This window comes from Lutjanus erythropterus, chromosome 18 (assembly GCF_056507025.1).
Source record: "Lutjanus erythropterus isolate fLutEry1 chromosome 18, fLutEry1.hap2, whole genome shotgun sequence".
NCBI classification, from domain to species: domain Eukaryota; kingdom Metazoa; phylum Chordata; class Actinopteri; order Lutjaniformes; family Lutjanidae; genus Lutjanus; species Lutjanus erythropterus.
The window spans coordinates 3,198,493-3,221,825 of record NC_139334.1 but is presented as its reverse complement, the minus strand read 5'-3'; the positions used below and the strand labels follow the sequence as shown (position 1 = coordinate 3,221,825).

At 39.9% G+C, this 23,333-nt stretch overlaps 2 protein-coding genes across 2 annotated transcripts in view; both read right to left on the bottom strand.

The window, feature by feature from the left end:
* Nucleotides 1-280: 280 nt before the first annotated feature.
* On the bottom strand, nt 281-5,499 carry bend3 (BEN domain containing 3). Its single transcript, XM_084743075.1, has 4 exons — nt 5,334-5,499; nt 3,625-3,679; nt 3,181-3,359; nt 281-3,044 (listed from the first exon to the last, which is right to left on the bottom strand). Exons 2-4 carry the CDS (start codon nt 3,674-3,676, stop codon nt 813-815), a joined length of 2,463 nt encoding a protein of 820 aa, XP_084599201.1. The 5' UTR covers nt 3,677-3,679; nt 5,334-5,499; the 3' UTR covers nt 281-812.
* An 11,280-nt stretch (nt 5,500-16,779) lies between these two features.
* Nucleotides 16,780-23,333, bottom strand: part of pdss2 (prenyl (decaprenyl) diphosphate synthase, subunit 2) — a 37,612-nt gene continuing 31,058 nt past the window's right edge. Inside the window, exons 7-8 of the mRNA XM_084742919.1 lie at nt 21,755-21,790; nt 16,780-17,183 (exon numbers count right to left, since the gene is read on the bottom strand). Of these exons, the coding sequence (XP_084599045.1) occupies nt 17,028-17,183; nt 21,755-21,790 (192 nt within the window). The 3' untranslated portion in view covers nt 16,780-17,027. The remainder of the gene's footprint in view (nt 17,184-21,754; nt 21,791-23,333) is intronic.

Sequence of the window (23,333 nt, the reverse complement as noted above, 5' to 3'; positions counted from 1 at the left end):
TTTTCTGGTGAAATCTGTGCAACACCAGTGTTGTCACAGTTTTATTAACCTCTGGGAAAATTTTCTCACGGTGTCATCCATAAGCATGATTTGCATATTTTTTATTGAGGAAAACAAAGAAAATGGTAAGTCCTAGTAGAAGCACTTGTTTAGGAGTGTTCAGGATTAAGGAAAGGGCCTCCTCCCACTCCTCTGGGTGTAAAACTGCAATCAGTATCCAACAAGTGAGACACCTCAGCAGGAACATTCTGTGCTATTATATAAAAGAATTACAATCATGTCAAATTTATTACTGTGATTTTATTAGAAATAGGTTATCATGATCCATCGTCATGTTAAATTGTCTTTATAATATAAACTTCTATAAGAAGGCTTAACATAAGCACATTGTTATTAAAACAGTGGTGGCACAATGCTACATCAGTAACTGCAATGGAAATATATCACATCACTGTGATTAATTTCTATCCGTAGAGCATATGTGTGATCTATGCTGTTAGCTACTATCATTGTTATTATTTTTAAGGCTACAACATTTATCAACAAAGTATGTTAGATAAGCTATGACAGTTTTGGCTTATAAATAGAAGCAGTTATAACTTTTTATTCAACAAGAATAAGACTACGTAAACTACATCTACTGCTGTAGTGAAAAGGTAAAATATGACTAAGAATAGTACTGAAGAAACTCATAACAGCTTGGCTTCATCCTACATAGGACAGTTTGTAAAAGTTCAACAATGCGGTTTCAGCTTATATACTGTGCAATTATTTTTATGACAAAACGTGTTGCCTAACTGAAAGTACTGTAACTAGGACACAGTGCTCGACCTCTTGGCCTTCTTAAGAATGTCACACTTCTTGCGATTGGGGCGCCGGCAGCGTTCGTCGATGCTTGGCACACATTCATAGTGCCACACCTCTTCCATCTTATCCACAGGATACACTGCTTCCACATAGTGACGAATCAATCTGAGGCGGACAGGGTCGAGCTGCTTCTTGTTGCAGGCCCCTGAATGGTTGTACTGCAGCCGCAGGTTCTCCTGGGTGAAGAGCTCTGGGAAGAGGCGCACCAGTAGGCGGGCAGCAAAGTTCCCAACAGAGAGACTCTGCTGGACGATTTCCCGTACCTCGGTGTCCGAGAGGAGGTAAATGGGAGGTACAGGGAAATCCGGTTTGGATACAGTCAGTTCGTCCAGGGGAATTTTACAAAAGTCTTTGCTACTTTTCTCTGGGGGTAAAGAGGGAGTATCTGGATCCTCCCTCAGGCTATCTGGATTGAGCTGGTTCAGCTGGCAAAGAAAATCCTGCTCCGACTCTTGACCGTACACTTTGCGCTGCTGCAGGTAGGATCTTCTCTGCTCCGTGTCACGTCTCCTGCACCTCTCATCAAGTTTGCCCACAAATTCCAACATCCACACTCTGTCATTCTTGGCCCGAGGGTAAACTAACTGCACATAGTGACGGATCAGATTTACACGAACAGGGTCAAGCTGTTTCTTACCAAGAGAACCACTGCAGTTGTATTGCTTGCGTGTGTTCTCATGGGTGAAGAGCTCAGGGAACATGAGCACCAGCAGCCGAGAGGCAAAGTTCCCAATAGACAAGCTACATTCATAGTTGTTCTTCAGCTGTTCCCTGGACAAGAGGTACTCTTGAGGAACAGTGAAGTCAGGAAGAGGAATCTCCAGATTGTCAAAATCCACAGGTGTCAGCAGAGACTTTTTGGACTTGCGAGTGGGTCTTTCATAATCACCAACCTCTGGAACCTTAATAATAGAAACTTCTTCAGGAAAGCTGGCCAGGTCATAGGCCTCATCGTTGTTGTTGTCAGGTTCACTCCCATTGCCATTACTGTGAGGACCCTCAAGTGCATCCTCCATATGCTGAATGCACACCTGCAGCCAACTGTCCTCAGGCACATCAGGAAAATTAGCCTCCATATACTTTCTTATTATTTCCATCTTGTCAGAGTCCAGAATGAGCTGCCCCACACTACTGAAACTGGTGGAACCTTCTGGCATTTTCCCCTCTTCAAATACCTCAGGGAAGAGACGGTGCATAAGAAAAATAACAAAGTCCTCAGGGGAAGAGAACTCATCCAGCTCCTCTGTGGCCTGTGCATTGAAAGTGAGGTCTGACACAGCCAGGCTGCTCTGCTGGTTATCTAAAGAGATATGCTCCTCCTGGCCCTGTTCATTAATGAAGCGATAGGTTTGAGGATGCTCAGCCTTTATCCCACCACCTGTGATTGTCTGCTTCCTGAGCAGCCGAGCACTCTCCATGTCCCTCTGGGCCCAGAAGCGATTAAACAAGTCATTAATCTGAAGGAGGCATTCTTCCTGCCAGACGCTGTTGTTCTTGACTGAAGGGTAGCATACCTCTACGTAGTTACGGATCAGCTGCAGATGCAGAGACTCCAGCGTCCTCTTGCTTGCCATACATTCATGAGAGCACTCCCTGGCTTTGAACAGCTCCGGGAAGAGATGCACCAGCAGCCTACAGCCGAGCTCCCCGGCGCTGGACGTCTGCTCCATCAGCTGATTCAACTCATCACTTGTTAGCAGATATTCAGGAGGAGGCTGGAACTCCGTCACCATGTCAGCTGGTTTGATCTGCTTTTTTATTCGCATGACCTCGAGGGTTAACAAGTCCACTTTGCTATGCAGTTGTGTCATGCTTGAATTGAGGGTGTTGAGGATGAGAAACATTTTCTCAATCAGTGGATAAAGGGTAGAGTCTGTTGATGAAGCTTGGCCCAAAATGTCTGTGGTGGAAAAAGTCTCCAATGTTCCATTTTCCTCTGAACTTTGGAGCTTGGATGAGAGGATGCTGTTGTAGTTGAGCTGATTAGTGGCGCCATGACCAGCCTGCTGCTCCAGACTTGGTGTGTTCCTCTTCTCAGAGATCCTGTGGGAAATGCTGAAGAGAGGCTTTCTGTAGGACACTCCAGATTTCTTCTGGATGCAATCCCTCTTCTCTCCAGTTGTGGTGAGGCAAAGAGGCTCATGTCTGCTGCTGTCATCTATCAAGTGCTGTCTCATCTAGACAGAGTAAAGAACATTCAAAACACATATGCTGTAAGAGACATCTTGACCTGTACAACAAATCCAATATGCAAATTGTCCATGTTGTATATGAATGTTTTAAATGCGACAAAATCGTCTGAGGTTAGCTCACCTCGCCAGAGACTCGGACTCTCTTGCTGCTGGTGGACTGGTTTGTGTGAGGGCCCAGCTCTGAAGAGGACCGTTTACCAGGCTCTGTGGCCCCAGGAGATCCTTGTCCAAGTCCTTCAGATGGCTCACAAATAGCAAGGTCCTCCATCTCATCCTTAACATCCTGGACATGCTTGTGTTCTGCAAATGAGATTAATGTTTTCTTTGGTAAAGCATGTGTTTTCTGGTTCACAGTTCTAAAACTTTAACAGTGATGCCATTTTAAAAAAGCAGAAATAACTCATGAGATTAGCAGAACACGTGATTAGACTTTTTGATTCCTCCTGACCTCAATACTGATTTATCTCTTTTACAGATGGAGTTCACCTACATATATTATCTGAAAAATCGATAAGCCTTAAACAATCCTGTGTCCTGTGTCAAAGATACAGGTTTCAAAAGTTACCTTTCTCAAGCATCGCTTCATCTGAAACTTCTCCATGCTCAGAGGAATTCATAGCCTAGAAAAATAAACCACAAACATGTAAAGTATTAGTAGCAGTTAACAAGCCAACATATATTTTGTAGCAGTTTATCTGCTAGAGTATATTAATTCATTAGCCACATGACAGAAGAGGAATTAACAATTTTGGTAAGCAATTTATTTTTTAAAGGGACTGTTCACGCCCAAGATGCATTTTCACTCTTATCTGCAATGTCATTTATGCATTAGATAGTTCTGGTGTGAGGTTTGGAGATATCTGCCAGAGAGATGTCTGCCTTCTCATGAATATAACAAACTGGATGCCACTCAGCTTGTGGACCTCAAAACTTGTAGCTTTCCAGGAATCATGACCCAGTTACTAAAGATAATCAACAGACCATTTTGTGAGCAGTTTCATGTCGGAACTTTTTTTTATTTCTACCTAAGGCCAGCCGTGTCACTGCGTAGAAGAAATGTGCATGTACTCATGGATGGGAGGCTCGTGCTCCTAGCAGCACATTAATGGTATCCTCCTCCTCAGGTGAACTGTAATCTCTCATCCATGAGTAGATGCACACTTCCCTCTGCATGGTGATACAGTCGGCAGGTGTAGTTTGATAGAAAGAAAATAGATTTAAAAATGCACTTTTTGGCTCTTTGAGCACCACAAGTCTAGTGCCATCTATTTCCATTATACTCAACATCTCTACAGATGATATCTCCACAACTTGGTAACCCTCATCAAAACTTTGTAAATGGATTAATAGCACTTTGCGTAAGAATTACATGTATTTTTGATTTTGGTGTTAACTGTCCCTCTAAGCAGTTTTAAAAGCACAACTGACAAAAATCAAATGCGCTCTTGGAACTTGTAATGACCTTTTCACTATTTGCTGATATTTTATAAAACATGAATTCACAGAGAAAAGAGTTGGTACAAGAACTGCTAATGAAAATAATCTAGCTGCAACCCTAGGTGACAGATATTTTCAAAACCTCGTTAAAATCCACCATGAAAAGACAATATCAGTGAAGCTGGAATTATGACACCGGATCTATAATAGTTTTATTAAAATATTCTTGATGAGTCACAAATAAATAACACAAACACTGAACATTTAAAATTGCATTGCATGAACACATTTATGAACTTAAAACTGTTCCTTTGAGTCAGTGGTGGCTGGTATGACTAACAGCATGTGATCAGCTGCAGGCAAACACATTAAGAGGCGTTCAGTGCAGCTTGAGCTTCCGTGCTGCCAAGCTTGACAAATTGATGAAGAAAGCTATTGTAATGCTTACTCGACTTCTTACACAAATAAAAAGTGTTTAGGTTTTTGCCACAGACTTCACTGGGCATGCCACTGCAGCGAGTTGCCTCCTAGCTCTCCTCCAGCCTTTATTAAGCAGCCACTTCCTCATTCTTCCGCCCATGAACCTTTGAACCAAAACATAAGACGAACCAGCGGTGCCACAGTTAGTCTGCACAAAGCCCCGTCACAAGCGTGTCGTTTTAACACTAACACGCCTCATCATGGGTGCCAATGTACGACGCTGCTTTAGTAGTGCAACATTTTGTTTGTGAATTTTAATGACGCGGCAATGTTTGCGTGGACGGTCCCCCCTCCTGTTCTCCTGACTCTCACTGGTAAATTAGCGGTAAACACGCGTGACCAGCGGTTTGAGCTCACCTTTACGGGTCCACGCACTCCTTCGGGACTGTTACCGACGTGCTGGACATGTCTGCGAACTGTCACGGAGCTTTATTTGCAGCTAAATGTTGTTCTTGTTGTTGATATTTTTTTTTCTCGCTCGGCTTCTGTGCTTTCTCGCGTGACGTGACGGGGCGCGCGCCTGCTGTGTCACTTCCGCACAGCTGTGGAGGGCGCGAGGACTGAAAAATAAAACTGAAATACAACAACAATAAAAGAGTACCGTTTTAGCTAAAAAAAAAAAATTATTACATCCTATTATACATTAATAATACTTAATAATTAATAATACATTACATACTATTACATCCAAACAATAGCGCCGCCCGTTTAAAAAGCATTTAAATACAGCTGTCATTGTGTTAAGCCTCACGTGAGGAGCTGGACTGGGGCAGCTGAGCCCAGTTACCTACACTGTTGTGATTTTTAAGCTTCAGTTAGCTACACCACTACTCAATAATGGTGTACAAAAACAAACAGTCAATTGCCTGGAAACGTATATACCTGTTAATTGTGTACACACTATTAAAATCAGTGGTGAAAAGTAAATTAGCACATATACTCAAGTAGCCTACATAAGTACAATTCTGAGATGTAATTACTTTAGTACTACACTTCTTCTCCACTACATTAAAGAGGGAAATGTTGCAATACTAAGGCCCTCTAAATAGACAATGGCATATGTAAAAAAAAACAAAAACAAAAACAGCCTCAGCTTTGAATGTATCTCTTACTTTTGTTAAGGCAATAATAGTTACTTTTTGAATAATATGCACACAGTAAAGTATATTGTATAATACTCATTATACTCATTTTTTTTAAATGTTATTTTTTTAAGCATTCTCCCCTGTCTTACATCAAAGTTTCTGAGATCCCCCTGGTATCTCTTGGCACCCCCCACTTTGACAATCCCTACATAATATCTAACAAAACATATAACATAATTGTGTAACAAAACGATTAATGGGTAGTTTGTGTAGATTTGGCTCATATTACTTTTGTTCAAAAACAGTTTTGAGAGACTTTTACTTGTAAAAGAGTATTGCCACAGAGTTTTATTCCTACTTTTACTTAAGTAAAGGATCCGACTATTCTTTCACCACTGTCTCATTTATAAAATGCTTGGATTATTTCTTGTGCTTCTGATCCTAAACACCGATTGGCTCAGGAGTTTGTTGGCGCTGTTAAATATATAATAACCAATATGATATTGTATTTTGCTGTATTTTGTGGTCACTATGATAATTAACCATTCCTTTAAAATACAAAATACTGTAAATAATTGTGCCTTTGCTATTGTGATGTATTTCTTATTGAGTGGAAGTTATTCTTACTGATAAGTGGAGCAAAACAGCGCTTTTTCACATTCCAAGAAGGCCAACAACAATAGCCTGATGCATGGAGAAATAGTCCTAGAATTATGAAACAAGGAACAATATTGAAAGTAATGAAAAAATCTAAAGAAAAATGTGTTAATTGCTAGATTTTTTAAATATTATGTACTGTATACATTCAATGGATAAATGTGTTTGTGCTGTAAATTCAGATCTGACAGTTCCATAAGTAGCTGTCATAATTCTCTAGTCATAAAAGTTGGTTAGGGCAGTGTTCCCCAACCCTGGTCCTCAGGGCCCCCTGTCCTGTCCATCAGCTCGTCATCAAGCCTCTGCAGAAGCCTGAAAACAACCTGATCATTTGAATCAGGTGTGTTGGAGCAGAGAAACATGTAAAACATGCAGGACAGTGGGCCCTGAGGACCAGGGTTGGGAAACACTGGGTTAGGGAATCAAAAACAGAAGTAGGTAGAAGCAAAACCTCTTGTTTTCAGGCTCTTCCTCTGTTCACTTTGAGCTGCAGGGCTCACATTATTTGGGCAACATCGCCCTCATGTGGAAAGAGACTGTAACAGTATGAGAATGAGCTCTGATCATACCTGCCTGCTGTACAGTACAACAATGTGGGCTGTAAATTCAAACCAGGAGGATATCAACAGTTTAAATGGCACAGACTCTCAAATACACATATTAGATCATGGTGAAAACATTAGGAAAATTATTTTATTGATAATGACTGGCAAAGGCTGTGATGAGAGTGAAACACTACAGAAATTGTCAAACTACACATATTTAATGCTGATGAATATTTTCCATCTAGCTATCTAACATTCTTGCCGTAAGCATTTTGTATCATGTTGTTGACACTGCATCTGATGTCCATTGTCTTGTCCAAATATACCAGGGGACTGAATTTATTTAACTGAGGCAGTGAGCTTTAAATGTTATACTAAAGACAATTATTATTCTGTTGTACTGCAGGTTTTGACATAATTTCTATGAGTGCTATATGCAGCAAAACTCTACTCTCCCTTCTACAAAAAGCTTCGCATAAAACCTTCCTGAGCTGAAAAAAAGCACATGGATACTCATTTTGGGAAGAACACTTATCTAGTGAAGGGACAAACAACAGGACTAACCTTGACAGTTTCAAGGTTCAGTGTACAAGATTAAGGGCATCTATTGGTAGAAAATGGCAGAAATGGAATAAAATAGGGATATAACAACATACTGAATATCACAATAGTCTCAATTCTGTACCGGACTGTGACAATATCTACAGACATTACATGATTAATTCTTCTCTTTTATTGAAGGACTGCTGTATTGTTTTTGTTTTGCAATTGCACATACATAATTCGAGACTTCATTACCAAAAACAATTCATGCCAAGGTTTTGCACATATGGCTGGCTACTTGTATTTTATTTCATTAAACAAGGAAAGCAGAAGCACATTAAGATAAAGGGAAAAACAAATTATATCTGAAATACATCAGACTCATGTTTCTTTGTTTTTTAATGTTGCGCTAAATATTGTATTGCAGACTTTTTTATAGTGGTATTATCATACTGTGTTTTTGGTAATGTTACGTCTATATAATCTAATACCATAAATATGTTTTCATTAGTATATAGTCACCTGAAAATAAAAATTGTTGTTTTTTGTTAGCTTAGAATAAGCTGTTTATATCTACAGAGGGCGCCAGTCCTCTGCCAAGGAGTCCACCATGTTTTTGCAGTAACCCAGCATGGACCAATCAAACATGGGATCTAGAGAAAGCTTTTGCGGCCATGGCCCCCTTAGTTTCTCCTACTTGCTTGGAAGGGGAGTGTGAGATGAACTATTTGAAATCTGCAAGCTCACTGCTAGATGCCACAAAATCCTACAAACTGATCCTTTAAGATAGATTAAATACTAAACATAATTATTAGTCCTTTCCTGTTGTAATGCAGCTTGTGATATGATTTATATGTAAAACTTTACTCTTCTTCTTATAAAAAAAACAGTGTAAAACCCTCCTGAACTGAGAATACCCAAGTGTGGAGACAAACAGCAGAACTGAACTTAATTTAAAACTGTATTCAGAAGTCATTATGCAGTGCACACTCCATTGACTGTGCACAAAAAGCTCTGATGTTAGGGATTTTGGCCACTCTGGCTACAAATATCCTCAAATTACAGCTGACAGTCTGTACATCACTAATCACAGTATCATGTGGCATCCCAAGTTCGAAGATTTTAGGATCAAAACTTTAAAAAATGCATTGCTGTGAAATATATTAACTCCAGCAGCTGAAAGTGAAATGATGAATAAGAGAAGGCACTCAATACAGAGCTGTACTTGTTGCAGCAGAAGGAAATTTTTGATTTGTAAAGGGGCAGCAGCCATTAAGAGGAGCTGGTTTCTTGAGCTGGTAAACTGGTTTCCTCTGATGGACGGAGGGAGAGTTCAGCCGGCGAGAGATGAACCAAACCCTCACAGCTCCATAATTCAATCTTAATCTTTCGCTATTTCATGCACACACTGGCACCCAATGTTCTGTTCCCAGCCACAAATACGTCGATACAGAGATGATATAACAAGACAACGTGTGGCTGGTGTAGTTCTCATTATTCGACTAATGAGCTGTCTCCATGGCAGTCTGATCTGTCAGCCAATGAAGCGAGCAGGCCCTGTGCAAGGGGAAGCACGGCCCGGGGTCAGCCAGGCGACGGCTTGCGACGAGGGGCCGGCGAGCGGCACTTAACACTGGGAAGAGCTCGTTAAAGTGTCATTTTTGGCCAATATGCTCGTCTGTGTCGAGGAGGCCAATCAGCCATACTGTTCCCATCGCGGGAGAATGACTTTCATCCATCACCGTCAGCTATATGATGATATTAGCAGGTGTTTACGGATAGGTCGTTCACAAAAAGATAAATGGAGCTTCTAATATCACTCCACGCTCATTTTACATACTGGATTATTCCTAATAGGGTCAAAGGGGCTGCGGGGAAGCTATCCCAGCATGCACTAGAGAGGAAGGCAGGGAAACACCACGACCAAGGCATCAATTCATCACAGGGTTTAAACACAGGCAGAAAATCACAGTCATGTACATACTATAAATGAGATGCTCACCTGTATGTCTTTATACTGTGGTTATTTAAAGGGACAGTTCAATCCAAAATACAGATTTTTTTTTCTCCTAACAATAGTGCTGTTTATCCAGGCACTGGCTTTTACAGGGGTGACAAGAAGGCATGCACATCATATCTTCTTTAGTTACTGACATTACAGTATATCATGATTTCTTACAATCCTGTGTGTAAAATTAAAATTTAAAAGATAGCTTCCCTACTTAATTCTTAAAGCCCACAAAAAGAAATTGTACCTCCATTATACACTCATTATTTAAGTAAATTAAATTGTGTTTTGTTTGTTTTGTAGGCTACATGCAATACAAAACTATGCACATTTAAAAATAACCAATCATACTTGAGGATAATGGGAGAGTCAGATCTCAGGGGTGGCCAGTGCCCCCGACTCTAGAAACGCCCCTGATCTTGATAGTTTTGGTGTAAGTTGCTGAATTTTTGAGATATCGGCTGAAGAGATGTCTGCCTTCTCTCCGGTGTAACGGGACTAAGCGGCACTCTGCTTGTGGTGCTCAAAGTGCCAAAAAAGTACATTTGAAAAATTCAACAGTCTCTTTACAGAAATCATGACCCGGTTGCACACGATAATCAACAGACTTTGTGGTGAGCAGTTTCATGTAGAAACTATTTTCTCTCTTGTAGAACAAAAGTCATTCCTGTAGATTCTACTGCAGAAAGACGGTACTTGTGTGGGGTGCAGTGAAGAAGTGGGGTGAACAGACCAAAGCAGCAATACAAAGATTATTAGACCATTGCTGTAAAACCTGCAAAAATGAGATCTTTTCAAACACATGCTGGGAATATGATGCATTTTTTATTTAAACACATTCTGTTGTGGAGTTTCTTGGCACCACAGATAATATTATTCTTGATTCATACCACCCTCGGCCTCTCTTGTTGTGGAGAGGATATCACACCAAACTAAACAAAATACATTTTTATCACCAAAGACTCATACTTACAACTAGTTCAGAGCTGCTCTTCAGTTCAGCAAACGCCCACCACAGCCAGCAGCATGTGTGCAGCAACAAGCAGGGTGAACTGATTTTTAAAACTGAGCAAAACAAAGCAGTACTGAGATTATTAGGCCAACACTGGTTTACGCCTATTTTATACATCAGATTGTAGCCAGTCATGACATCCATTGTGGATCTGAAGACGGTTCTTGGCTGACTATAGCTACATACAAACTTTAAAATCTACAAATATCTGTGATTATTTTTAGGGATGGGCCAATACTCAAATATTGGCCCTATACTGTCCAAAATCACTCAATCCGCTATCAAGTATCAAAGTATAATCCAATATGATCTATTAACATAAACTATCACACAAATATGCAACTTAACTTTGAACTTCTAAACTTTCACGAACAGATGAGCAACATGTGTCATGTATTATTATTATTATTATTATTATTATTATTATTATTATTATTATTATAGATGTATACTATCACAGTTTATGCTTGGGGAATGACAGATTACATGTAACAGGATTACGTAAAGAGGATACAAAAAAAAAAAACTAGCTGTAACAGGCAACTGTAAGGACATTTAACTGTGTGTAATTAATGTGACTAATCTAGACGTGCATTTGAGCTTAATCAAAAACCTAACAACGAACATAAAACTAGTGGTGTAAAAAAATACTGATACACTTTAGCATTGTGATATTGTGATACATGGCAGTGGGTCATTTTTTGTTGTATTTAAGCCTCCAACCACTAGACAGCAGTGTTGTTATCTCTATTCAGTGTTCTGACTGCATAAAAAAAACTTTTTTATTCAAGATTTTATGCATATGATGGTGTGTTCTTTATACTATCACGTTTTTTTTCTAAATTTAGATTAAAAAAAAGTATCACCTTCCTTACCGTATCGCAATATATTGAATCCTAACCCCTGTATCGTGATACATATCGTATCACTGGATTGTCTAAAACAGCAGTGGCTGTAACACTTTCCAGTACTCGGCTCTACATAAAATATTATATTGCTGTAATACATTTTACTTTAGGTAATCCAAAAATAATGGACAGTAATCAAATTACATTACTTAAATACTGTGATACTTGGATTAAGTTACTGACTACATTCTTAAACAGGTAGTTAGTAACTATCAGAATATATTTTTAAACATAACCTTACCAACCCTGTCACTGTTGTTTGGTCTAGTTCAGGTTAAAACCTTTGTAAAACATGAACAGATACACAGAGTGCATGCCATAGAACTTGACTTTGCCATCCTGGAAAAAAATAAGTACAGAAGACTGCATAAAAGTAGCATCGTCCCGTTTTGGGATTCATAAATGATGTGTTATTGAATCAGTATAAAGACTCGTGTACTCGCTGATACTGATACCAGCATTTTAAGCAGTATCTCAGGCGTTTTTTGATACTAGTATCTGTATCTGAACAACCCCAGCTAGAATGTGAGTGACACCTGTCAGCCGTCCTGCCATCAGGTCGGCTGTGTGTAGCCTCGTTATTTTATACTCAAGGAAGAGAAAAGCGAAACAGGTGAGTGCAATTTATTTAAATGTCATTTTGAAGGTTTGAATGGTGCTGACCAATCAAAAGTGCAGCTAAAAGGTTTCTGTATTCTGAGTTTAAATAAAAGGAAGCAGCAGTATTGTATGACTGACTCATGCTGCGGGATGTGTATTTCTTCCCAGGGTTGAAAAAGAAAAACTTGTATTGAGCCATTTTTATGCTTAAACATAAATATTTCTGTACAACTTTGTAATAAGCACTTTATATAGTCTTGACAAAGTAGTAACTAATGGCTTTATTAATGTTTAATAAGTCAGTCTTAATGAGTAGTTACAGATGCTTTACTAGTCATTAATCAGAACAAGTGTTGGGTTGCCAGGTTGTGAAAAATCCCTTTGGCAGGCATTTATTCTCTCTATGTGGTAACAAGGCAGTTATAAATGTTGGCAATCCATCAATAAAGCATACATTCCTCACTTTCTAATAGTCATGAAATCTGCAGTTATAAATGTTAACATGTAATTAATTAGGCTTTAAAAAAAAACCAGTCTGTTCATTTTGAACTTGTGATTTTTTTTTTTACAACATGGCAACATAAAAGCTGTCCTGATGATCTCCAAGTCACTTTTAATTCTTATATTTCATTTTTGAATATAAAACCTCTAAATGGTGTTCAAGACTACTAGAAAGTGGTACGGTTTTGAGTGCACATGAAGAAATTCTTATCTTAAAAGCATCATTTTGAATGGCAGGAGTTGTCCGTGCTTTTCAGTAGGCAGGTCAGTCAACCTGATGTAAAATAATGTTACCGACGTGTGTTTCAGTGGAGAATTTGTTACATAATGCTGCTTCACAGCCTTTTCACCCTGGCAAGAATTAACTGCTCACTAGAAATAGTTGAATACTGGACATTTTTCACACGAAAATGGCCAAATTTACAGAATATCACCACAAAAAATATCACCACAGTTTCCAACATTTCACCATGGTTTCCAATATTTGGCTTTAGTTGAAAGTAATCTCCAAGAACAGCGTATCTCTTCTGTTAAACTCACACGTGTGAAGTGTGTAATGGAATCTGTGCTGACCGACTCTCTCCGCTGGACCCTGCTGTAATTACACCACTCCTCGTCTGGGCCGGGCGCACTAAGGCCGCTGTTGCCCACTTCATGTTTTGCATGTAAACTTATAGTCTTGCCAACTCTTGCTTTCATGATACCCAAGACTCTCAAACTGGCAACTGTAAGCAAACACAGAGTCAGGTTTCTGCTGCGCAGGACATAAAGCTGACAAAAACCTCCCTCCTTCCTCGTTCTGCTCCTCATTTGGGCTACGCAGGAGATATCAGAAAGATCCATGCTGGCAGGAGAAATGTTGTCAGGGAAGAAAAAATCTACAATTTCTGTTGTACATTAAACATTTAGCTTTACCACTGGAAGAACTCTGTTTTCCTCTTGAAGTCGAAAACAAAAAAACTCATCCCATCAAATCCTGTTCTGCTGTGCCTGGGTGATTTCTACTGGGAGCGCCTATGCAACAGTTTCATTGCTGAGGCCAGACCTCATCTTTTTGAAAAAGTTCTGTTTAGTAACTATATTTGTCATTCTGGCAGCGCCCCAGCCTCCTTCCTTGTTTGGTCCTTTTAACTTTCCATGTAACTTTCCTCATGTCTCCTCACGGCGAGGATAAATATTTCATGAGGAGCCTGAGGCTTTCCCTGGCACATGCTGTACCTCGCTGTACCCAGGAAGCCCAGGCAGCGGAAACCAAAACAGTAGAGGAAGTGGACGTACAACCCAGCAACAGACAGGAGCTTGTTTTTGAAATAGTTCACTCCACATCACCATCTCTTACACTTTGGCCCCACCTTCTTCTTTTATATCCTATCATCTCCCCTTCCCACTCATCCACCCCTCTGTTCCTGGCTCATCCACTGAATCCCTTTCTCCACCACTGCTGCTCTGCCCCATGTTTTCAAAAATTGAGGTATCTGAGCGGATAATTATCATTGACACCTAAACAAGAGACTTCAAAAGAGCAATACATTTTTCAGGCTATGAATCATCGCCTTACTTGGTGCACCTTGAATGCAACTTAAAGGACCAGAGTGTAAGAGTTATATACGCAATATAATATTCATGAGTGTGTTTTCATTACTGTATAATCACCTAAAAATAAAAACTACACTAGCTCAGAGCACCGGCTGTAGAGAGGCAGGTTTTACAGTCGCCATAAGTTCTACAACATGCTCGGAAGGGGAGGGTGAGGCAAGCGGTATTCAGTTGGTTGCAATCTACGACTTCACTGCTTGACGTCTCTAAATCAGGTCAATTAAATTGGCAGCCCATGAGCCGAATTCAGCATTTTAACAACCTCAGTCCAGCCCTTTGATCATTTACAAATATGAAAAAAAGAATACTTCAAATAAGAATTTATTTGAAAAAAGAAGAAAAAACAAAATTCCGTCCATCAAGGTCAGTTGCATTATTGATGCAGCCATACAAAATGCATCAATGCTGCCGTTAATATTGATAGTTCTTCAGACATTTTTTAATACATTTATAAAAATGATAATTTCATGGGTTGAAAATGGCTAAAAATGCAACCCAATCTCTGAAATCATCCTGAAACTTGCAGGGCCGATGCTGAGATAGAGCCTTTTGGGATTGGAACGCGGCACAACATATCTAGGAAGTCCCTAGACACTAAAATATATTGACTGGGCCTGCTCTAAATCCTTCACACTGGTACTTTAAACTACAAAGTTCTGCAGGAGTTGTTCTTTGGGGAAGAATTCAATAAACAAGACTAAGACTCTTTAGCCATGGTAGCAGCTCTGCGTGTTTGCGATTTGGAAACTCACTGCTAGAGCTTTGCCTGAGCACAAACATCTTGCTTTACCTCCCTCTTTCAAGCACGCGGGACGACCAGTAGTGGCCACAAAACTTGCGAAAAAACAGACAAGGCCCCTACTTGATGCCACTCTTTGTTGTGTCCTTTTCTGGGCTGCTGCATAAACATGGCGGTCTCCTTGGGGATGAGATGACTCGATTCTAAGGTCATGAAAACACAACAGTTCTTCTTTTCAGGTGATTATACACTGAAGAAAACACACTCATGAATATTATATTCCATTTCTGCCATATTCTGAAAATAAATCCCTGTAAATCTGACACAGTGGACCTTTAAACATTTCATGGCAGTCGTCTAATACTGTTGAGACGTTTCAGTCTGGACGAAAAGGATGGACTGACCAACATTGCAATTCGTAGATCCACACCACTAGCATGGCTAAAAAACATCAATTAGGTGTGTATCATCATTGCAGATGTTCAAGTTGAGTTATTTGGATGAAATAAATATTATTTTTGAAGCATCCCTCTTTTTCTAAGTCAAATATTTAGCCATTGCTTGCACATGGATAGTTTTAGCTCATGACCCTTACTTACGCCAACCTCCGTCATGTAAATTCAAAGTCTCAAAGACGTGTTCTGATGTGGTACCAACATGGCTGCTGTTCTCTAGAGCTACACAGAATCCTCTTTGTTAGCTGTGTGTACCCTCCGTCTTCTTTTTTTTTTTCCTCGTCCTGTCTTCTGTGCTCTGTCCTTCAGGTGTGGCCTGGATGTGACAGACAGCTGCCAGTGGTGGCCTGGTTTCACACCTTGGCTGTACCCCCCCTCCTCTGCAGACTACAGCCTGGGAAACCACAGGCCACCAGGCTGGCGCCAGCCTGTACGGCTTAGAGCAGGGCAGCCGGCCCAATCAATACCTCTGCATTTCCTGTCCATTTGCTCAGGTCTCTTCATTAATAATTACTGCTTGGCGGAGCTTCAATGCGCTCGCTGGCTGGGCCAAGGGGAGAGGCTGTGTGACCTTTCCCCGCCCCTGGGTTGACTTGGATCACATACACAGGCATGGGGACAGACATAATAAGGCAACATAGATGACATTACTCCCGATTCTTGCCATTTCCCCCCTCCACGCAGAGGAGATCACGCCAAAGCCCATTAAAAAAATACATATTTTTGCAGCTGTGCTTATCAGCAGGGGCACATACCTGGTAGAACACGACTTTGAGACATTTTCACAACTGGTTTGGAGCTGCTCTTCAATTTGGCAAACACCCACTACATCCAGCAGCTACGATTTCCGCATCATCTGAGGTGTGCAGTAACGAGCAGGGTGAACCTGGGTGATTCTAAAAAAATATGAAATTTTGTCAGAATAAGTGCCGCAGCTCGGTGCATCATTTGCCGTTCATGGCACATTTTCCAGATGACAATAACAATTCCTCAAAACATCTTAAATTACGTTCTGCCTGGTATGTGCCTTTGCTGATAAGCAAGGTAACAATAAAGTGCCAGGTTTTAAAATGCAGCTTGGCGTGATGTGTTCTTCACACAGGAGAGGAAGGGTACGTATTAGAGCCAAAACAACGCATGACATGAGGCTGAAGTAATGTGTTTTTAATTCTTTTTTTTAATGATGACCATTTATGGATCCAACCGCTGCATTTCTGATGCACACTGTCATCCACAACAGTTCCTCCAGACATGAGCCAGCACCTGGCTCAAAAGAAGTTCATTTGTCTCTGAAGTGTCAACTGCTGGTTCTTGTCCTGTTGCCTCCTGCAGACAAAGACACTTCACAAGCATTTAGAAGCAGGAGTGTGTGTGTGTGTGTGTGCCTGTGTGTGAGTCCAGGTCAAAATTTGGTGACGGCGGAGGCGATGTTCTCCAAGGCGGATCGAGCCTCGGAGGAGGGGAAAGCCTGGATGGCCTCCAGAGCCTTGTTGCCATGGTAACAGCATAAGTCCACAGCCGAGCTCACGCCTTTCTCCGACTTAACTGCTGCCAAAAGCTGTCGAGGGATGAAAACACACGTTAGTTTGTCACGTCAGTGTCACTCCTGTTTCTATCCAGCTGTCAGCACGACAAACTGTTGAGAGCCGGAGAAAGTTAGCAGAGGGTAAAAAGAGGCAAAGCACTGCTTTTAATGACAGGAAACACATTGTATAACACAATCATGCATTAGCACGCTGCCCCTGGTACCACTGGAGGCAGATTACCGCATTTAACTACAAGGGAGAATTTTCAGGCTGATCACGGTGAGTTATATTTAAAAAAAAATTGGCAGGCTTTCTCTGAGGATGAGAAGAGAAATGCACTGAATTTTATTTATCTGTAGGTTCTACTCAGGCATGTCACAGCTCTCCTGTGTGTTCAGTCTAACAATTATGGCACCAGACTAAATGACTGGTGCACAGCCAGTTTTTGCAACAATCCAGGTAATAAATTGAACAAAGTGCGGAGCACAGAAATTAAAATTTCTTGCCCAACCAACGAAATCAACAGTGTTTGTGATGACTTTTTATGTCTGTCCTTTACGTTGCTTTATGACTACTTGCATTTGTGAATGATTTGAATTGCAATACAACTTCTGTTTGTATATCTTGTTTAAAGGTACAATACGTAGCAACAACACATCCAAAAATGAGTAACTCAGTCTAAATAGCAAGTTGGAGCCATAGACAGTATATTGAATAGGTTCAAATCCTAATGTTTAATTTGACAATAACAAGTAAGAATGAGTCCTATACTGTAAGTTGATCAGCTGTTTTTTTCTCAAATGTAAAGCTAAGCCCTGAAAACAAAAGTCCACTGCTCTGAAAACACACGCTCTGGAGTTCAGCGACTCCATTAACATTTTCCTCAGTTTAGCAGTTATAGACATCTACTCATCAATGGTTTCTCATGACTCTTAAGTAGAGACTTCGGCATTAATTTGAACGTGAATTAACATGAAAGGCAAACTTCGACAGTTATTCGGGCCTTAAGTATTTCCATCATGTTTCCTTAATCTCTGATTAATATTACAGATTTCTCCTTTAAAAGAAAATTTAATTTCCAAAAGACTGAAAAACTACTTGATCATTTGAGGAAAGTCCCTGTGTCTGTGTATACGAGGTCTGGGACTCACACACACACAAAACATCCGCACTTTAGATGTGAGGAAGCAGAAAACATCAAGTCAAATCAGCCCCAACCAACAGCTTAAGCATGCAGCCTGAGTGAGTTTGGGCGTCTCCTTGTGCATCACTGCTGGCGTGTTGGGACATCTTTTTGCTGAGGGCGTTTTACCTCATGAATTCTGGAGGTGGAAAGCCCCGTAGGCCCTTCTCCAAAAAAAAAAAAAAAAAAAAATTGCAGGTGTCGAACTCGGCATCACCCTGGCTGCTTATTCAATTTAGAAAAGATTCTTTTTCTTTTTCATTTCACACCATCTAATGTATTAACTTTGTTTTTTTGTTCTGCATTAACTTAATGTTCCCTCAGCTCTGCCCTTTTCTCCCCTGTTTGTGTGTTACGGCCACTCATAAGTTCAGCATCCTGGTATTCTCACATGCATGTCCGTCTGACTTTTCTTCCTTTTCAGCTTCAAACTCCATCTTGAGCATTCTGATCTCACTGATATTCAGATGTACCATATCAGAATATTTTATAATATTCAGTAGGGCTGAACAATTAATCAAAATATCAAAATTGCAATATACAGATTTTGCAGAAGCTTTAATGTTTTTGATAAAGGAAATAAATATGACAGAACAGTATAATAATGAAATACAGCTGCAGAGATGACATGACCTACACAATCATGATTTTTATGTTTTGTTTTTGTTTTTTCTTTCAGGGAAAATGTTTATGTTTTTCTCTTTTAGTTGACGCCATTTTTACCACCAACATAATTATACAGAAAGTATTTTACCACAATTAATTAAGCAGACATTTGTGTATTTATTTGGCCCAAGTGCTCAATATTAAATAAATAAATCAAACAAAATTAAGCAAAATTTTCATAAATAAATGAAACTGAAATACACAAATAAAACAAATGATGAAATACTCATCTCATTATTATAAAATGTTAATCACAGGAGTTTCTTTTTATTTAATTATAGAAATTATTTGAAAATGGCTTTATTTTAGAAGTCAGTTTTTGCTTCATAATGGCATTTCCCCAGTTACACTTTTATGACGTCACTGCTCAACAACTTCCAGCTACTTATGCTGTTTTTCCACCGGGCAGTAGGGCTTGACTCGACTCGACTCTACTTGCTTTAAGCACTTTTACTTTGCTGCAGACAGTACAACAACACACCACTTTGGTTTTCAGAAGCTGCAGCTTTTATTCACTGACAAATTTTAACCTAAACTGTACGTTTACTGCCAGACAGACAACTTCACTGCCCACTTTTTCCTCTGCTCAGTGCACCGTCACTCTCTGAACACAACCACACACTCATTATGCTATGCTACCGCCGAAGTGGTACCAAAAAAAAAGTACCAGGTATCAGTTACTATTCACAATCGGAAACCAAAAAAGAATGAGTCAAGTAAATTTGAGCAGAGCCGTAACATTCAGTAGAAACGTGGCTTTAGCTAGTTCATGTTTGAATCATTTGAAGAAATTATTCAGATTTTTATATTTATAAATGTTGAAAGGGTCAGATTTAGCTCACAGGCTGCCAATTTAATAGGCTTTCTATGGAGCCATAATAATGTAGAACAGGTTTCCAACTATAATCACTGAAGCACACAGTAAAGCACATTTTAAAAGACTACTAAAAACCACAGTAACAAGAACTCTAATGTTAATTAACCAACCTGAGCAACTACAATGACATGCAGTTTGATGTGATGATATCACTTAACTTATACACGTCTTGATCATGTTCTTATTGAGACTTTTTACATGCATTACATGTCTTATTTCATGTCATCTCCGCTGTGTTTTGTTGTGCGTGGACCCCAGGAAGAATAGTGTCTGTATCCAGAGAAGTTATCCAGAGAAGAAAAAAATGCATGTTAATCGAAGGTGTGAGTGCTTCGTGATCAGAATGTGATCCGATGTGCCTGACCACATGTGGAGGTAGTCTGGCTCGCCTTGTATTTGGATCTTAGGGACGTGTAAACATAATCCATGCAAGAATCTGGGTAACTTATCTAGATACAAATCGCCTTTGGCTTGGGTTGCAAATAGTAAGCACTTTTCTAAATTGATCACTGGGAACATTTTTTTTATTGTTTTGGGCTTTCATGCCTGTAATTTTACAGGACAGTCGAAGATATGACAGGAAAGGGGGAGACAGAGCAGGGGAGTGGGATGCAGCGAAGGGGACCGCAGGCGGGAGTCGAACCCACGGCTGCTGAGCCAAGAGGCTCAGATCATTGGTAACATTAATGATTAATTAATTAATTAATTAATTGTTATCAAAAACCATTAAAAAACTGCCTTTACTTATACCAAACAACACCAATCAATATTCAATATTTTTTTAATATTAATATAGATTTAAATATCTATTTTTTATTATGCATTCATTCTATATCAAAACTATTTACTGAAAACTAAAATTGTGCTGTGATTTGTCATTATGTGTCAGTGAACCTGCAACGTTGGCAAACTTTAGGCAAAAAATGTGTCTCTTGCTGTTTTCATGAAGTCAGATGTTCTTAATTTATTAATGATAAATATGAATGTCTTTAAATAATATTCAGTTCTGTACAGTCTGGACACTCTTTCTCCCATAATGATCAGCTTTACAGCTGGTTAATCTGTTTGGATTTTTGTGGATGTTTTCTAATTGGGGATGAAAGACTAATAGACTGAATGCTAAACAGGATAAAATGGGAGTTTCTGTGGACATTTATGGTTATTTATCAGAGTTAATGGGATGAAAGCACATGCTAAATCATGGAGATAATTTGTAGACGCCAGAAATGTACAGAAAGTTCCTCTAATTACACGTTCCTGTCTTTGTGCTGAAGCGAAGCAAAGTTTTGCGCTCGTGGGCCCAAGGTCTTTCTTTTTCCTCCCCAAAATCTCATCCCTCCCTCTGTCCTCCTCTCAGCTTTCCTCCTCGTGTCCCCTCAGCTCTCCTTCCCTTCAAACTTCTCCCCATGTCCCCGTTTCGACAGGTCTGCTGAAGGAGATTCTCTCACAATGCCACTGTCTCAGAGCCTCAGTGTCTCCTCCACAAATAGGCCTCGGTAACTAATCCTTCCTGCTCTGGTTTCAGACGGGACCAGATAACCCCCCCAACACCATCAGACCCCTCCTCTGGAGCTTCAGTCTCTTCTTGCACCCCGATCAGCCCCCCTCTTCTCTCACACATTGACTTTGGAAAGCTCATTTCTCAACTTTGATATAGGTTACAGTGAGAAGACGTCCTGTTTCTCTTTGATGGCTCTGTCAGATGCCGGGCCAGTAATTAAACAGGTGAAAATAACAAGATAAAACAATTAAAAACTCGGTTATCTTACTGAGATTTCATACAAAGGCAACAAAAGTATCCACCTAGGATAAGAACACAGCATTTGTTCAGAGTTCATAACTGAGGAGGCAGATTCTGTATTAATAATAAAGCTTACCTTTGAATAATCCAGTTGGTTTCTCAGTGTTTTTGCCTTGCAGAGAAGAGAGAAAGGAGTAATTACCAGGTTGCATTAACTATATGATCAACTATTTATGTACTTTTAAAAAGGTACAATTTGATTTTGGTTTGGGGTAAACCAACTGTACATTTAAACTCTCGCTCTGAGTAGAAATCATCTGAACTTTCAAGTCATCCTTCATTTTAATTCCTGCTGCCACTGTACCTCACAAAACCCAAATAAATGTTTTAAAGGACCAGTTTGGTGGATTTAGTGGCATCTTTCAGCGAGCTCGCAGATCGAACACCTTCCCAGCAAGAAGGAGAACCTACGGTGGTAGAAATACGGCAGTCTCTGTGTAGGAGGACCTCTGTAGATATAAAAAGCTCATTACAGGCGCTTATTTTCAGGCGATTATACACTAATGAAAACTTATAAATATTATATTCCATTTCTGTTTCTGTATTCTATGTTCTACCAATAAATCCGTGTAAATATTACACTCAGGATCTTTAATAAATGAAGAATAGAGCAAAGTGAAAGTCTGATAAAAATAAATAAATCAGGTGGTTTTGAGGCTGACCATTCATTCACTACCAACCTTGGAAAGCCTTAAATTTTTCACATTTTCAAGGCACACTCATAAATCAATTATCTTCTCACATTATCACTAAAAATATCAGCCATTCTTATGTAAAGCAACGAAACAAACCAGATTTTTTAAACAAGAGTCTATAGCAACTCAACTTCCTGCTTGTCGACTAAATCTGGCCCCTGATAGGGGGGTCCGCTGACCATTTTCTGATTTACAATAAAAACAGATATATTCACACCGTTTTTCTTAGGAAGGGGGGTCTGTACCTGACCTGGGTGGCTGATAAGGCAGACAAGGTCTGCATGGACACATCCCACAGACTCTTAGTGGGCCCTTCTGGTGGGAGGCATATATACTTCAAGATAAAAACCAACAGGGCAAAAAACTAATTTATTCCCAGTGCTATCACTTAGTTAAACAAGATGCTGTAGCCACTGTGTTTCAGGGGATATATGGCGACAGAGGGGATGAGTAACACATGAAATACAAAGGGGTTGTATAGTACTCACTGTTATTTTTGTATTTATTAGTATGCAGTTATTAACATGCACTTTAATGCCTGCCTGGACTGTGATGATACTTATGACAGCTGCTACAGATGATGGATCACTGTTAGATCAGATTGCTGCAGTTTTTGTCTGATGTGCTTTTAATGTGTCTATATGTTTCTGTGCTGTACCACATATTGCCTCTCAGAGGACATTGAAGTTCTAAGTCCTCCGTAACTTTCGCCTGTGGTTACACTTGAATTCTGCATACAACTGTCGCGGTCTGATTTACCACTTGGCAAAGATGAAAGACGACAGCAAATGTGGAAAGGTTGAAAATTAAATGAAAAATGAACGGATGAATTTGCCTTTATTTTGCACCTCATACCAATCTTAAACCAGTGTTTAATTTGCCAAATTGATGGATACAAGTTTGCTAATATCAGGGACCATTATTGTTTGTGGCCCCCTGTCATTTTGCAGATGTGGCCCC

Bases quoted from the DNA above. Each gene is read 5' to 3' on its own strand.
- bend3 (XM_084743075.1), bottom strand. From the start codon at position 3,676: ATGAATTCCTCTGAGCATGGAGAAGTTTCAGATGAAGCGATGCTTGAG. The intron at 3,360-3,624 runs GTAACTTTTGAA...TCTCATTTGCAG, and splicing joins TGAAGCGATGCTTGAGAAAG to AACACAAGCATGTCCAGGAT. The intron at 3,045-3,180 runs GTGAGCTAACCT...TACTCTGTCTAG, and splicing joins GAGTCCGAGTCTCTGGCGAG to ATGAGACAGCACTTGATAGA.